The 15,237-nt window shown below is 40.2% G+C and overlaps 1 protein-coding gene and 1 pseudogene across 1 annotated transcript; both read left to right on the top strand.

The window, feature by feature from the left end:
- Positions 1 to 10,864: 10,864 nt before the first annotated feature.
- Positions 10,865 to 12,880, top strand: LOC137996248 (52 kDa repressor of the inhibitor of the protein kinase-like). The gene is made up of 4 exons (XM_068841664.1): positions 10,865 to 11,015; positions 11,090 to 11,262; positions 11,460 to 12,249; positions 12,441 to 12,880. The coding sequence occupies exons 1-4, from the start codon at positions 10,865 to 10,867 to the stop codon at positions 12,878 to 12,880; spliced, it is 1,554 nt and encodes a 517-aa protein (XP_068697765.1).
- LOC137995924 (52 kDa repressor of the inhibitor of the protein kinase-like) lies at positions 12,803 to 13,895 on the top strand (annotated as a pseudogene).
- The last annotated feature ends 1,342 nt before the right edge of the window (positions 13,896 to 15,237 follow it).

Here is a 15,237-nt window from a genome sequence, read left to right as displayed (position 1 = left end):
TTTACGGCGACTTTATGATAGTTACAGCACTTTTATAATATCAAGCACTGTGATTGACCAAAAGCGCGGCGTCTAGCAGCGGTGCAGAGTACTAAAACTTATTTTGCATTAATTATGATGGTGCAATCTTACAGGCCTGCGTACTGCGCACACGACACGAAAGGCAAAAGTGACCATTTGACAAGAACATGTGATCGTGGAGCATATCACAAAAGGGCTTTAATCTCGCTGACATCTGTGCCAAGGCACGCAAATGCGTGACGCGAACAGTGAAAAAATTTCTTGCGGGTGGTTCATCTTACTACTTATTCCCTCAGTATCTCGACACGACTTTCAGTGCATGCCTTAAAACACACAAATACTTAAAAATATAAAAAAGGCCGCAATGTATTCTTGCGTCAGCAATCGTACACCTTTTGATTGATTTTAGAGAGTTGTCCATTTCCTCGATTTATTTTCCACAGTTTAAAACTTTCGAGTGCCATTGGTAATTTTTTATATTTTTTTTAATACCTAGACGACGGACGTGGATCGAATCCTCAAGGAAACCACAATAAACGCTTAGTGAGATATTGTTTGTACGGATGGGGAGTTCCTGCTATTCTTGTGTCTTTATTTGTCATCATTGACCAAATTCTCATGAAAGGATTCACTGGATACGGTAGGTCTGCTGTCTCAACGTGAATTTAAAAGCACAATATCACGACAGTGCAGTTTATTGCTGAGTACTTTTATCAGTTACTGGCCCATACTCGCTATGCAATTTACGTTAAGCTCCCCCCCCCCAAAAAAAAGAAGTAAAAATTAAAAATAGACAACACAAATCAAACCTTCGTAACCAAAAAAAATGTCCGTAATTTAAATTACAAGCAACAGAGATAAACTTTGAAAAATGTTAGGACGGTTTGCAACAACCCCAAGTACAATCTACTTAACGAAATGACAAATAGGTGCAAAATAGTTTCCCTATAGACACTGAAAAGCGGCCGCTGGCGGAACAAGCAATAATAAAATTAAACCTCTTACCAAAACGTTTTCTTTGCTCCGCCATCTTGTTTGTTGTGCTTAGATATCTGTTTATTTTAACTAGAATTTTCCTATTTAATGGTCCGCCATTACTAACTTTAAAATCTTGAGAGAGCTGGATCGAGGAGAAAATGACGTCAAAGACTCGAGAGTGTAAGAGTGCAATTAATGAGTGTGTAGCGGCTGCATATTGTGCAACACGGGAGTTTCAGGCTTTCAGACTTTTAAGCTCTTGTTTTGCATAATAATAAGCTGCGTTTACACGCTGAAATTTTAAGGTAGTGAGTCAATGACGTCACTTTACCTTAGATCCAAAGTTTTGAGATTCAATCGGTCAGTTTGGAACGTAGGTAATGGCGGACCGTGGAATCCAAAACTTCACTTCAAGTAAACAGCCCTGGATAAAAATCAAAGCTCAAAATCTTGCCAGTCAAGCATTAAGCAATCACACTTTCAAAGTTTGAAGGAAAAAAAAGTTTGATGTTCACTGTTAATAAACAAAATTTTGCCAACCACATAACAAAAGAACAACCACATAACAAAAGAACCTTTGTTTCGACAGCCAATAGATCTCTGGTTGGCACATTAATGACAATAGGTGACGTAACGGTGAGTATCGCTCCTACTAAAAACTCTGCTTCCCATTCTTTTGTTTCTTGTCAGAAAGGCTACTACTTCATCTGTAGGTTATAAATGTTTCCACCGTCAAATATGCTTCAATTTATCTCTGATTCAACTTTACATTGTCTTCTTTACCGGTATATGGAATTGCGGTTCTCTTGACTCTAAACGAGAACGTAATTTTATAACCCAGAAGTCTCGTTCTGCGATGGAAGGCGGCCCATCAGTTTACGGTATTGTCTAGTTTTAGAACGGCTACTGCTAGGTCTTAGGGAGTTGAAGATCTACGACCGCGACGTCCACGAAAACGTCACCTCAAAATATAACTTTGCACTATTCTAAGTGTCTCGCGGTTTGACCATCTCGTTCGCATTGTAAAATATGGGCGAAGTATCCTAAAAACAAATTGGTACGAGCGCTTTAGAGAAAAAATAGAGAATAAAAGTTTCACATTTGGACGCTCAAGTTGTCATTAAAACCTCAACTTTAATGATTTTGTCGCACGATTATGTGCTTTATCAATAAAGGGCAAAATTACTGAGCGCTGATTGGCTGAGACAGAGGGCATTTTTGGTAATCGAGGGAATTTTTGGCAATCAAGAGTAATTTTGCCCTTTATTGATAAACAAGTAATCGCATGAGTCCTCGTACTATTAAGGATTAATTGCACTTGTGTTTTGGAAATTTTGGAAATTTCCAAAACACTCGTGCAATTAATCCTTCATAGTACTCGGCCTCATGTGATTACCTAAACAAATTGCGGGAAGAAAACGTAGCGGGATTGTGTTCCGCGCACGATTTTGCACTTAGCACGTGTAATCCCTCGTGAAGCTACTCAATTGGTTGCGGACCAGTCAGGAAAGTCGCAATCATTAGGGCAATCAGATTGGGCATTATTTGGAAGGACCTAGATTCTAAATTTAGATAATGACGTAAACCAAGACATCTCTTGCGTTAACTGATTGGTCAAGGCCAAATGAGAGAGATCGATACTCGTTCTGGGTTATCAACTTCTGACGAGAATGATCTTCGCTCTCATCGCCAGTACCTTGAGCAACTGCACGAAAAAAAAAAAAAAAAAAATTCAAAGCTTGACCGGAACAACTGCGATGATGATTCTCGCATAGATTCTCATGCCTTGTTGTTATTTTTCATCTTTTGATTAACAGGAGACGGAGAGGCATACTGTTTCATATCCAAACCCAACGCTGTTCTTTATTTCTTTGTTGCGCCAATTGCATTGATAATGCTCTTTAATACATTTGCATTGGTGCATACCGTCTTGCACATTGTAAAAACAAGGAAGGTAAGACTCAGCTATTACATACGGATTTATCGGATTTTTGTATAGCATTGGGATCGATGTACTGGCTAAATGGTTAATCTCTGAGGGCTTCAATTTAGGATGGCACACTCGCCAAATGAGTAAACATCGATCCTCACCTCGACTACTGAGGGATGATCGCTGCCTAACCACACATAAACGAGTCTTATGCTAGCGCTACAAGGCTGTGACCGACAGACGGACAGCTGAGTGCCTCATTGAAAACTATAAAACGGGAATACTTAGCCACATGCCAATAATCACCAATAAATTAACTGTCTGACTGCTGAAAGGCCAACTGATTTTCGGAATGCAGCTCATCAGTGAATTATAAGTTAACTGCATGCTATACTAAATGGAAGCCTTTGTTTCTGAGTGCAAAACAATAAGGGATAGCTCTAATAGTTGCAAAAATAAGAGGATTGCTGAAACATTCACAAATTCCATTTTAAACATTTTAAAAAAGAATCACAATTTGCATACAGAGGAATTTGCGTAATCATCATCATCATCATCAGTCCTTTTTGCGCCATGGGATGCATAAGGCCTCGCGTAATATAGCCTTTAAAACCCTTCCTTGATTCGTAACCAACAGCAAACTGGCAAAAATTGCCAACTCGTCTTATTTCCAGAGAACACCGAAAGTGACCCAGCAGAGGAATAGCACCGAAGTAGCCTTGATTTGCGTTAAAATGACGTCAGTCATGGGAGTGACATGGATTCTTGGAATCGCTGCCAACGTTCAAGCCTTGTCATTTCTGTGTAACCCGTATGTTCTTCTAAACAGCCTTCAAGGTATTGTGCTCTTTCTTTGTTTTATTTCCTTCATTGTTTGTACCTTTTTTGCTTATCCTGTCATGACACAGTTATAACATCAGCCTACAATAGGGTCTTGGGGGAGGATGCATGCAGCTCTTACAATATGGCTCTCGCAAAAGGGAAATATTTGTTCATATTTTTCTCCTAATTTGCATCGTTTTCTAATCTAAAACTAGCACTGAAATTTGAAAATTTATTGCATAATGAGCTATCTCTGAAACTTTAAGCGCAATTTACCAAATAATGTCAGTGTAATGTCTGAGTAATTCCGCTTCGAAAGTTCGAAATTTTACAAAGCATGTATGGGCTTATGAGGGAGTTTAAGCATGCGACATTTTTGAGCCGCGGACGGCAACCGGAAATGATCATTTTGCATGCCAGGACAGTAGTGTCTCCCAGATTTTCAACCTAATCATCTCTAATCGAGGAAAGAGTCTTAGTTGAAAAGGAAACCAGCTCGCTTCCGGTTGCCGTCCGAGGCTCAAAAACGTCGCATGCTTAAACTCCCTATAAACCTACAATAACTCGCACGTTATCAAAGCCAAAAGGCTTAAAATTGGAAATTTAAAAACGTTTAACACGTTCTTTCACCTTTTGGAGTCAACTTGTGAGTAGCATGATACCTTCCGTCAGCAAACATGTATGTAAATGAGACAAAATGCAAAGAATTACTTCAGCAAAGATTCGCCCATCGATTCAGGAAACAATGGGGCACAAAAGTACAGAGCAGAAACAATGGGGCCTAACCCTAAACGCATTAGAGTCATGCTCCATGCTGCTCCAATGAAATTAGAGGTGATTAAAGACCTGAGGGCATCTATAATATCTGAATCTGGCTTCTCCTATTAAGTGGGGTGATCATGAGGGCTGGAGCATGTAAGATGAGACGTTCATTGATTGTTAAGCCGAAGGGAGAAAACAAGGCTGTGAAAAGATTTAGGGTCGGATACACTTGAGCATACTCTCCCTCTTGTTCCCATGCACCCCCTAAATGACGGCCATTCTGTGAATTCTGTCAGGGAAGAGAACACTAAGTGATTTTGAAAAGTCTGAAATTAACTTCCCCTCATTATCAAGAGGGATGAGGGATGGAGCATGAAAGATGTGGGGCTCGTTGATTGTTAAGCCGAAGGGAGAAAGCATACGAGGCTACGAGGAGCCCCCTAATTTCCTCCACCTTAATAACCGTCGCTCCCTAACGGCACTATAAAAAGAAAAGACAACGCAATTTTGAAAAGTCCATAATTAACTTCTTTCTCATATAAACCGCGCTCAAATTTTATAATCTAACTATATTTGAGGATCTTTCAGCTTGCAAGATTATCTTTTTTAACATAATTGAACCAAGTTAACTGTCATCATTTGTTGACTGTCCAAGGCTCCGTTTTATATCCTTCTAATTAAATGAGACTTATTCTTTATAATCACCAGTCCGGTAATTTACTTGCTATTTTTTTTATTAAACACCAATGAAATACCAAGAGAGCTTTCGCGCGAAAACATGATATCTTCACACGTAAAAATATCGCTGTTGTTATGGTTACATACAAAAAAGTCGTGCCTTCCCGATGCCTTTCGTGAAATGTTTTGGTATTTCATTGGTGTTTATATCATAAATAGAGTATTACATGGCCACATTCTCTTCCCTTGTTGATAAATATTGCACTCGCTCGCTGCGCTCACTCGTAAGATATTTTTCAACACTCGAGAAGACATTTTTTTTTTTATCTCCGCGCAACCATGTTATATACTCTATTTGTTACATCATGTTAAGTTTTGGACCTCCCACAGTATATCGTCAATCCAACAGCTTTTCATTGTATGATATGGTCACCAGTGTGCATGCTAAAAGGATACTCCTTTCGGGGTATGACTTGATCTTACTGAAAGCTTCGATCTTTGCTTTATTATAAGACGAGCCGTTCTGTCCAAGCTTCAAAAGTGTCTGATCATCATCGTTATCAACAACCAGTGCTTAAACCGTGAAGCGTGGCACAGATTGGTTCTCCTTCTAAGATTTTGAGCAATAAATAATCTAACCTCGCTTGCCAGACCAATCGCAGCTTCAGTAAAATATTAAGGTTGTTACATACCACCCCAAAGTTTTAAGCGGTGGGCTCAGGCCAACTGCCTTATCTCAAGTTTAGGGTTGTCCATCCCGCTTTGAGGTAGACAGTCGGCTCAAATGACATTACACTTGAAGTGTGCATACAGAATTCTACCGTTTAATCTAAGAGGCTATGGTTTTCAAGTAGTAAACATTCAGGTGTAACAGTTCTTGGCATTTCGTTCGTCCACTGAATTTAGTGGTTTTATTTGTTCCTTGTTCACAGGTCTGTTCATCTTCCTATCGTTTGCTGCCAGTAGGAGATCCCTGGAGCTATATAGAGCCAAAATAGCCATCTTTAGGAACCGGAGGGTGCTCCCCGAATGCAGCGAAGAATACAGAGACGGACAAAGGACAAGATCGTAAACACTCGGTCGGGAAAAACCTGGAGTCCTGACGTTCAAGACTGCGAAGAGGCTCCTCTGTAAAAGAGAGACTTAAATACATTTGCCATGCCATATCATACAACAATCTTTATTTAACAAAGAAATACACAGTGATAGTACAGTTCAGTTTTCTAATTTATTCCTTTAACAAGAACGAGATTAGAAAGCAGTGGGCAGTAGTAGCGTTATGTGATGTGACAGGAAATTTACTAAATCAGTTAAATTGAGTTCCAGGGAAATTAAAGAGTGTCTTTAACCCTAATAGAGTGTTTTCACTCACGTGTTTTTCCACCGAAAACAAAAGAAAAAGCTTGCATGATAATATAGCTCAATTCCTGGAGGATTAGTTGGGGACACCAACATGGCCGCCGTGACGTCACGTGAAAACACTCTATAAGCAAAATAGCGCGATAAAATAATGCCAACTATAAACGACGAAGTAGTTTAAAGAAACCAGAACGGTTACGGCAACGCCTGCACAACTTAAGCGGTAGTCTTCATAACAACGACGTGAAATCGTAAAATTGAGGTTTTATAGGGAACCCCCACTCTTGCTACAGAATAATTATAAGCTAAAACAGAACGAAATTATGTTAACAAACAAATTTGTTCGATTTTTTTTTTTTAAAACAGTGTTTATATAGAGAAAAATGAATTTTAAAATCGCTTATTTTCACTTTCAAATTTCGTGGTCGCAGCCATCTTCAATGATTGTTACGTGTTACGGTTGCCCTATTGCTCTGACACAAAAAGCTTTTGTCTAATAACAATGGGGCAACAAGTCACAATTATTCAAGATCACGGAGCTCGCGAAATTTGTAAACCAAAGAAGTCGATTCTAAAACTTATTTCTTTCGGATAGAAACACTTTCTTTGAAAATACTTTAGACTGTCTTGACTGTAACAGTTTTCTCCTGTGATTTCTGTACCTTCAGGTCTATACTCCTTTTACTTGAAGTTACTTTTCAGGATAGGACTAAATAATTATGACCTCGAAACATTGACTAAAATATACCCAGCATCCTGCTGACAACTTAGTAAATGTTATAACTTTTTGCCGGACCCGAACATTTTCTGCCAGAAAAAAAAAAAAGCTTAGTTTCAGGAAGCTTTGGAAAACTAAAGAAGAGGATATGTACTGAGAAAAAAAAAATCGAGATCCATTAAGTAACGGAAGGATCGCACCGGACTATAGTGCATGGTATGTGAGTAGACGTTTTAAGAAAAAATTAAATTAAATTTAAGGTTTCAAGCTTTTTCAGCATACTACATCACTCTGCTCTGACCTTGCAGGGACCATGACAAAGTCAAAACAAAATCCATGACAAAAAAGGAAAAATCATACTCGTCAATAACTGTTGCTATCTTTCACAGCAGATGCTCATGACCCTTAAGCGTTTAACTCTGGTTCAGAGCTGGAGTTTTTTGAGTTTAAAATTCCCTTCTTTAGATGTAACGTAGCTCGCGCATTTTCCCGCGCGTGCACCTTCGACCTTATTTTTGTCCATATTTGGGCATAAAATTGGTTTCCTTATTTTCCCAGCTTTGTTCCAACGAAAAGAGTTGCAAGTTATATGCGTCATATGCTACTGCTTCCATCGGCGGAAACATACATAACCGTCATCTTAGTATTCTTTTGCTTCTTTGCAAATTGGCCATTTAAATGTAAAATTTAAAAGAAAAGGGCCAATTTGTAATCAAACAAAAGAACACTAAAATGCCGGCCATTTTGGAATAAGGTGTACAGATACGAGTTCCAAGCGTAGGCGTCGTTGACAACCGGCAGGTGCTAAATGATCGTGTTGATATCTCTGATATAAAAAGCCTTTATCATCAAACCTGTAAAATCAAAAGTCTAACGGCCTTTGATGATACAGTCATTTGTTCTCTGCTTTAGCGGATGTCGTTGAACTAAAGCAGAGAATAAATGACCTTATTATATCTCTCAGATAGTATGCACGCTGTGATTGGCTAAATTAGCGGGCCATATTCCACAGTACGGCCCACTGTACAACCCGTTGAATTTAGATTTTCAATAAAACACTATTTAACTAGCTTTTCATGTCGTGTCTGTTACATAAACTTTTGAAACTGTTTGAATCTTGCAAACAACTATCTCAAACAGCCATGAAATTTTAGGCTTTCGGATTTTGACACGGCAGTCTTTGATCTTTGTGGCAGTTGAATTTTCCTCTTGACTTCGACTAGTTTCCTTGCCCGCGCACCGGATTAATCTCATAGATATAATAAATATCTTACCAGCCTCTTTTTCTCGGTCCGTACTGTAAGTTACGGATTCCACAGTTGTTGCACGCTCCGGATGTTTTGCTGCGGTTGTTGACGGAAAAGTCTAAATATACAACAAAGCACTCATGTCTGGTTCCTCGGGAAACTAGTTAGTTTTGTTTTCCCTCGAGTCTCGGGAAAACAAAACTAACTGTTTCCCTCGGGACCATGCATTAAATGTATGGTAACGTATGCGACAGATAATGACTATGTCTTCTGCAACAAAAATGGATTTAAAGGTGGGCACGGAAGTATATTGAAGAAAGTAAAGCTCCTCACTGTCAACCTTAAACACAACGCAAGACATCATACTCTCCCTTTTATATTGAAATCAATAGTCCTTATTGAAGTTGAGCTTGCAGGCACATTTTCTTTTGTTTAAAACTACATTCAAAAGAGTCTGACACACAAGGCGATAAGTTGCTGCTGCCCGTCGCGGGGACAAGTCTCCGCAACAATTCGCCTTGTGTGACACGCTTAATGTTATGAAAATCATTGTCGTTGCGGCAGAATTTTGTCGCCGCGATCAGTCGCACGAATTCAAACCAGTTTGAATTCGTGCGACTTATCGCAGCGACAAAATTAGCGAAAGCAGTGTTGTCGCATGGTGTGTACACTTGCGGCAACAAGTCGCTGCGACAAAATATAAATGAACCAACGAGAGAGCGTCATATGGTCCGCCATATTGAATTAGAAAACTAGTTCACATTCCCTTTCATTCGCCTGTGCACCGAACAGGCGTGGTGTCGCAGCGACGAGTTTTGCAAGTAGTAAATACGGAGCAACTTGTCGCAGAGACCTGCCGCTGCGACTTGTCGCCTAGTGTGTCCCGGCCTTAAGGGTCAATTCAATTCAAAATGACACCTTGGCCTCGTTCATGTGGCAAAACTGCTGATAACTCCGATAAGGGCTATTGGCACTGCTGAGGGCTCACTTTGTAATTGATGACAAGGAGGCACTACAAAGGAGTCCCTAATGTTACACCAAATACCTAAAGAACTCTGCAAAAAAAAACAAAAACAAAAAGGACCAGAGGCAAGTCATTAGGGAGCTTTAGCAACGACGACGGATACGGGAACGAGAACGTGATCTCAAAACAGAAATTCTCATTATTGTAATCACTTCACGACTATTCCAAGTTTTGTTAATGTGAGAAAGGTATGGCAATCCCTCAGGAATGAAAACGTTATAAGCGGTGCTTTATTTAGGAGTTAAAATGAAAATTTATCTTCAAATGCTGACGTCCTTCAGAGAACCTCAAATTTGGTCATTCACGTTGTTGTTTTGCTGACGACGGCAAAGAAATGGACAAAAATGAAAAATGCACGTGCAAAGCTTGCAAAGCTTGCAAAGCTATTGTCTTTGGCACTAAATATGCAAATTTCTGACGTTCTCGTTGATGTCGCCGTTGTCGTTGCTAAAGCTCTGGGGCGCTCCCTATTGGATAAAGGTTGAAAAGGCTTTTGAGCATAATTATGATAATGATGTGCACGTGTGCACAGTGTACTAATCGATGTCCTGCCTTTTGACAAAAACCCGCAGCGGTGGTATCTCCTGTTTGCGATAATGTGGGGTAATTATGTAGTTAGCTGAAGTCAAAACTAACGGTTAAAGCGCGCGATATTTCAACCGAAATTCGGTTATTATCAAGCTTATAAATGAGAATAAAACAATTTCGCATAAGTATGATTATAAAACAAAGAAGAAAAAGTATGTAAAGTATGAAAATGTAAAAAGGGGGTGTTAAAAAACATGCAAGAATAACAATAAAAAATGATTACAAAACTTTCGTACGAATTGAGTCTAACTGTACATTTTATAAATGAGACAATCAGACTTGTTCCTGCACTTTTTTAAGATTGTAAAATTCTTAGTAAGATCATTGGGCACACAAGAATGTTTCACACGGAAATGTTTTCCAATGGAGCAAAACGCATTCCTGTGCTCGTCTCAGGGGTGGATCTAGAGTAGTTCAAGTGACTTCCAGAAATCACTCAAAATGTTTTCAAACCTCTCTTTGTTCTTTTTCTAGTCAGGCCCGTAGGGAGGGGGGGGGGGGTGCCATGGGTGCGCCCGCACACATAACAATATTTAGTCAATAGATGACTATTTCAACTTTTATTTCGGCCATGTCTAGACATGTCTAGACATGTCTAGGAAAAAATTGTTTCCCGGTTGCATGTTACATGCAGCACAAAAGAATTGTTTAGCCGTTGTACGGAAAACTACTCAGCGACACTGCGGCCACAATCTTTCTCAGTTTTGCGACAGTTTTTTCCACGTAGTTCACGAGAAATGGGCCGAAAAGAGCAAGAAGACAGAAAGAGAAAGGCCGCAGCCAAATCTTGCCAATCTATGGACACCTTTGTTAGAAAACTGCCTCGACAGGAAAGTGCTGTCAGAGAAGATACCCCGGCTGCAGAAGTTTATCGGGAAAACCTTGAAGGTAAATCTAAGATTTCGAGATTACTGTTTAGTGAAATACTGTGTGAACACCAATTGCAAAATATTTTATTTTAGCGAGCCACGAAGTGGCACCTCACCTGCAGAGCGCAACTAGTTCAGATGCTGGCAGCAGTACAAGGCAACATAACACAGAGCCAAATGTTCATCCCAATCTGAATGATATCGGAAAGATTATAGATGACAAGATGTCTTTTGAAGCAGTAGCTGCAGCCGTGAAAGCTCTGTCGGTCGGTGAAAAATATCATCTTCTTAAGGATCATTTCGTGCCACCAACGCACTACGAGTTTCCATCACGGTTCCTTCATCAGTGCCAAAGATGCTTCCAGTCACGATACCTCAGGGACTTTCCCTGGATGGTCTACAGCCCTTCACTGGACGCGGCATTCTGCAAACACTGTGCATTGATGATGCCTTTTGAGGGCAGAAAGAACAAAGGCGCATTTGTGAACAAACCTTTCACAAGCTTTATGAAAAAGCAAAAGATCACCAGGGTACTAACTACCACAACGAATCCATAATTGCTACAGAATGCTTTCTGAACTCTGTTGACAAACCAGAACAGAACATTGACAACCGATTGGATGACGAGAGAAAGAGAAATATTCAAAGGAACAGGCACATAATTAAATGTGTTGCCGAAGCAGTCCTGTACTGTGGTCGTCAATGCATAGCACTGCGTGGCGACAAGGAAGACCTGAGCACCGACGGAAATAAATCTGGGAACGTTGGCAACTTTTTGGCAGCTCTACAGATGATTGCCAACCACGATGAAATCCTGAAGCAACATCTTTACAGTACTGGCCTGAGTACAAGAAATGTCAAATATACGTCGCCTTCTATTCAAAGTCAGGTGATCGAGATAATTGGACAAGATATCATTTTAAGCAAATTGGTGAAAGAAATCAAAGCTGCCAAGTTTTACAGTATTATGGCTGACGAGGTAACCAGCCACAATAAAGAGGAACTTGCTCTATGTGCCCGCTTTGTTGATGACAGTAACGAGGTCAGGGAAGAGTTCCTCGCGTTTCTCCATCTTCCAAGGATAACTGGTAAAGTCATAGCAGATAAAATTACCACCACCCTTCATGATATGGGCCTGGAAATTGCAAACATCAGGGGACAGGGATATGACGGAGCTGCCAATATGTCCAGTGACAATGTGGGGGTGCAGCGCCGGATAAGGGAACAATCGCCAAACGCTATGTATGTTCACTGTAGTGGTCACTGCTTGAATCTAGTGATTTCACATAGCTGTGCACTGCCGAACATCAGGAATGCCATCGACAAACTGAAGCAGTGCAGCTTGTATTTTCTTGGCAGTCCATGTTATATTTTTTTAAAACTATTTGTATAAACTTGCTATAAGTATTGTAAAAACAATCCACTAAAAACGTTTCATTGACAGGTCTTCTACAGTCCATCATAACAAAGGAGTTGCCAGAGTCTACAAGACGCAAGGGCCTGATAAACATGTGCAGAACAAGATGGGCAGCACGACATACTGCGTACACACACTTCTACCAGGCTCACCTCTACATCATCACCGCCCTGGAAAACATTGCGTATGGTGCAAATCGGGAGTTATGTGGCGAGGATTATCAAGATGCTGTGTGGGATCCGAAGAGCAAGGGTGACGCCATAGCGATGTTGGGGAGTCTAACGTCTTTCGACTTTATAGTATCATTCCTTGTGTTGTACGAGTTCTTGTCCCACATGTCAGGCATAACAGTGAAACTACAGGGCCAATCAGTTGACATAATCAAGGCATATCAGGAGGTACTGGAAATAGTTTTATACAATAACATTTATTTTTTAAGTACCGTTCTAGAGATGTATCACAACTAATGGATTCAAATACAAAAGTACATACGTGGCAAGACCAGTAATATAAAAACACGCCAAGACCGTCACATTTTAAGACAGAGACATCATTATGGAAAATATAAAAATGAAATATATAAAAAAAATTATGTTTTGTAGATCGCAGATGTTAAAAAGACTTATGAAGTCATTGCCTCGAAGATGGAGGAAAAGTTTGCGCATATTTATCAGCACGCCGTCAGAGTGGCTTCTGCTCTAAATGTTCAGCCTTCTATGCCAAGAGCTGTGGGGCGCCAGACCAATCGTGAGAACGCCCCAGCTACCAATCCTGAGGAGTATTATCGAAGGAACGTGGCTATGCCACTAATTAACCACATCAACGTCCAACTGGATGGGCAGTTTTCTGGTAATGAGTTGAAAGGTATAACTGTTGTCTCTTTGAGTAAAATTTTACACATTGCTGTTCAGGTTTTTGTGGTAAAAGGAGCAATAACATTAACGTTTCTTTTTTTAAGTCTTTAATTCATGTCGGATTTAAAGGGTGTCAATTGTTATTCTTTTCCTATAAACAGATTTGTCTATACTGGCATCTAGTCTTCTTGGTCTGGTGCCTTCAGTCCTGTGTGAGAGAGATCTTCCGAACGTGGATGACCTCATCGAGGTATACAAAGATGATCTTCCGTCCGCTGAGTTATTAGACCAAGAACTGCTTCGCTGGAAGATCAGGTAGAAATGTATTCTTAGTGCGTGCAATACTTAATTTGTACTGGTGTACAATTCGTAATCAAATTTGTTTCTTAATTTAGATACAGCTCAAAACCAAACGAGGAGAGACCCAGCACCGCTGCGAAAGCCTTGAAGGAGTGTGATGAAGACATGTATCCCAATCTTTACGTCCTGCTAAAGATTTGCTGTACCATCCCAGCCACTAGCTGTGAAGTGCTCTTAGACGGCTACACACTTTTAACAGAGCCAGTATGACACAAGAGAGGCTCTCTTCTCTGGCCCTTATGCACATCCTTTATCTGACAGACATTGATCTGGACATAGTAGTTGATCTATTTGCCAAGATGCACCCAAGGAGGCTTGAGCTTGGCACACTTCTGAAAGATCGTGATGATCAGCAGCCAGCCGAGTGAACAATACGGATTTACAACTTTATTTCTATTTTTGTTATCTTTAAATAGTGACATTGGCATTGTTATTCTCTACATTGTAAAATACATCCGTAAAGCATTCTCTTTGCCAAAAAAAATCAATTTTGAAGTTCAAAATTTGGCAAATATCCACGTTTTTAGGTTCGCTTTTAGCGACCTATATTGCTATCATACTGACCTTCAAAACGCACGAAATGCAGTCTCAGACAACTTAATTTTCAAAATTTCCCGGGGGGGCATGCCCCCGGACCCCCTAGTAAAGAGCGCCTCCGGCACTCGTTGGTCCGTATAATCAACTGATCGCACCCACCCGTAAAAAATCCTGGCTACAGGCCTGCTAGTTCTTTACTTTAGTTCAAGAAATCAATTATTTTTCTGGCATTACAGTTTATTTTTTAAGTGAAACAAAGAAGCAAAGCGTAGTATTTCAATATTCTTTCGAGTACACCAGACTGGTCGAGTCTCCGGCCGCACGCCCTCGTTCTTTGTCGATACATTTTGAAAAACATCGGGAAAAAGCACAGGCGCCCCGAGCTCAGTATGAGGGAATATACAGATTTGTATGAGAAGACAAGACCTGACACCTGACAAGATAATTTAACGAAAAAAATTCTTTATTAAAAAGCCTTAGAACCTTATTGCCATTGTGGCTCGCTTCCTTCCTGACTGTGTGAGCCATTATCAGTACCTCAGTTGTCAACAGTCATAAATTAGGGACTTTAAGCAAGGACTACGTAGATGAATAGTACGGTGACCGGAAGTGATATTTCTTCCCGTCATGCAAAGGTGGCCTGATTTCTAGCCGTAGTACCCTTTCCGAATATGCACGAGACCACGGCCGGCCGTAGTGGAAAGTACGTATTTTGTTCTACATGACGTACTTAATATGTTATTGTTTCAACCTAAATGGCAACATACAGGCATGTTATCCATTCTTGACCATCTTTGGTAATTTTTCAAACAGTTATTTGTCGATTTCGAGTTCAAAATGCGTTAGTAGACGGCACGAACAACAACGCGTTTCATCAGCAATACTTTCACCACATGATTCAAGATTTTTCTAAGCTTTCACAATAGTTCTCGCCGAGACTTTTCGCATGTCTTTTCCCAGGATGAAAGTACTTTGGAGGAAATTTAAACTCATTCATATACATGTATCAGCATTTGAGCGAGGAAAGCGAATGGGGAGATCAAGTTCGATATATGTTTAAGGTAATCCTGTAA

This window comes from Montipora foliosa, chromosome 3 (assembly GCF_036669935.1).
Source record: "Montipora foliosa isolate CH-2021 chromosome 3, ASM3666993v2, whole genome shotgun sequence".
Taxonomy (NCBI): Eukaryota; Metazoa; Cnidaria; class Anthozoa; order Scleractinia; family Acroporidae; genus Montipora; species Montipora foliosa.
The sequence above is the reverse complement of the archived record's forward strand: the minus strand, read 5'-3'. Positions and strand labels throughout refer to the sequence as shown.

What these genes read in the sequence shown, in the direction of transcription:
- LOC137996248 (XM_068841664.1), top strand. Translation starts at nt 10,865, where the DNA reads ATGGGCCGAAAAGAGCAAGAAGACAGAAAGAGAAAGGCCGCAGCCAAA. An exon ending in TTATCGGGAAAACCTTGAAG is followed by an intron (nt 11,016 to 11,089) that starts GTAAATCTAAGA and finishes ATTTTATTTTAG; the next exon opens with CGAGCCACGAAGTGGCACCT. An exon ending in AAACGCTATGTATGTTCACT is followed by an intron (nt 12,250 to 12,440) that starts GTAGTGGTCACT and finishes TTTCATTGACAG; the next exon opens with GTCTTCTACAGTCCATCATA.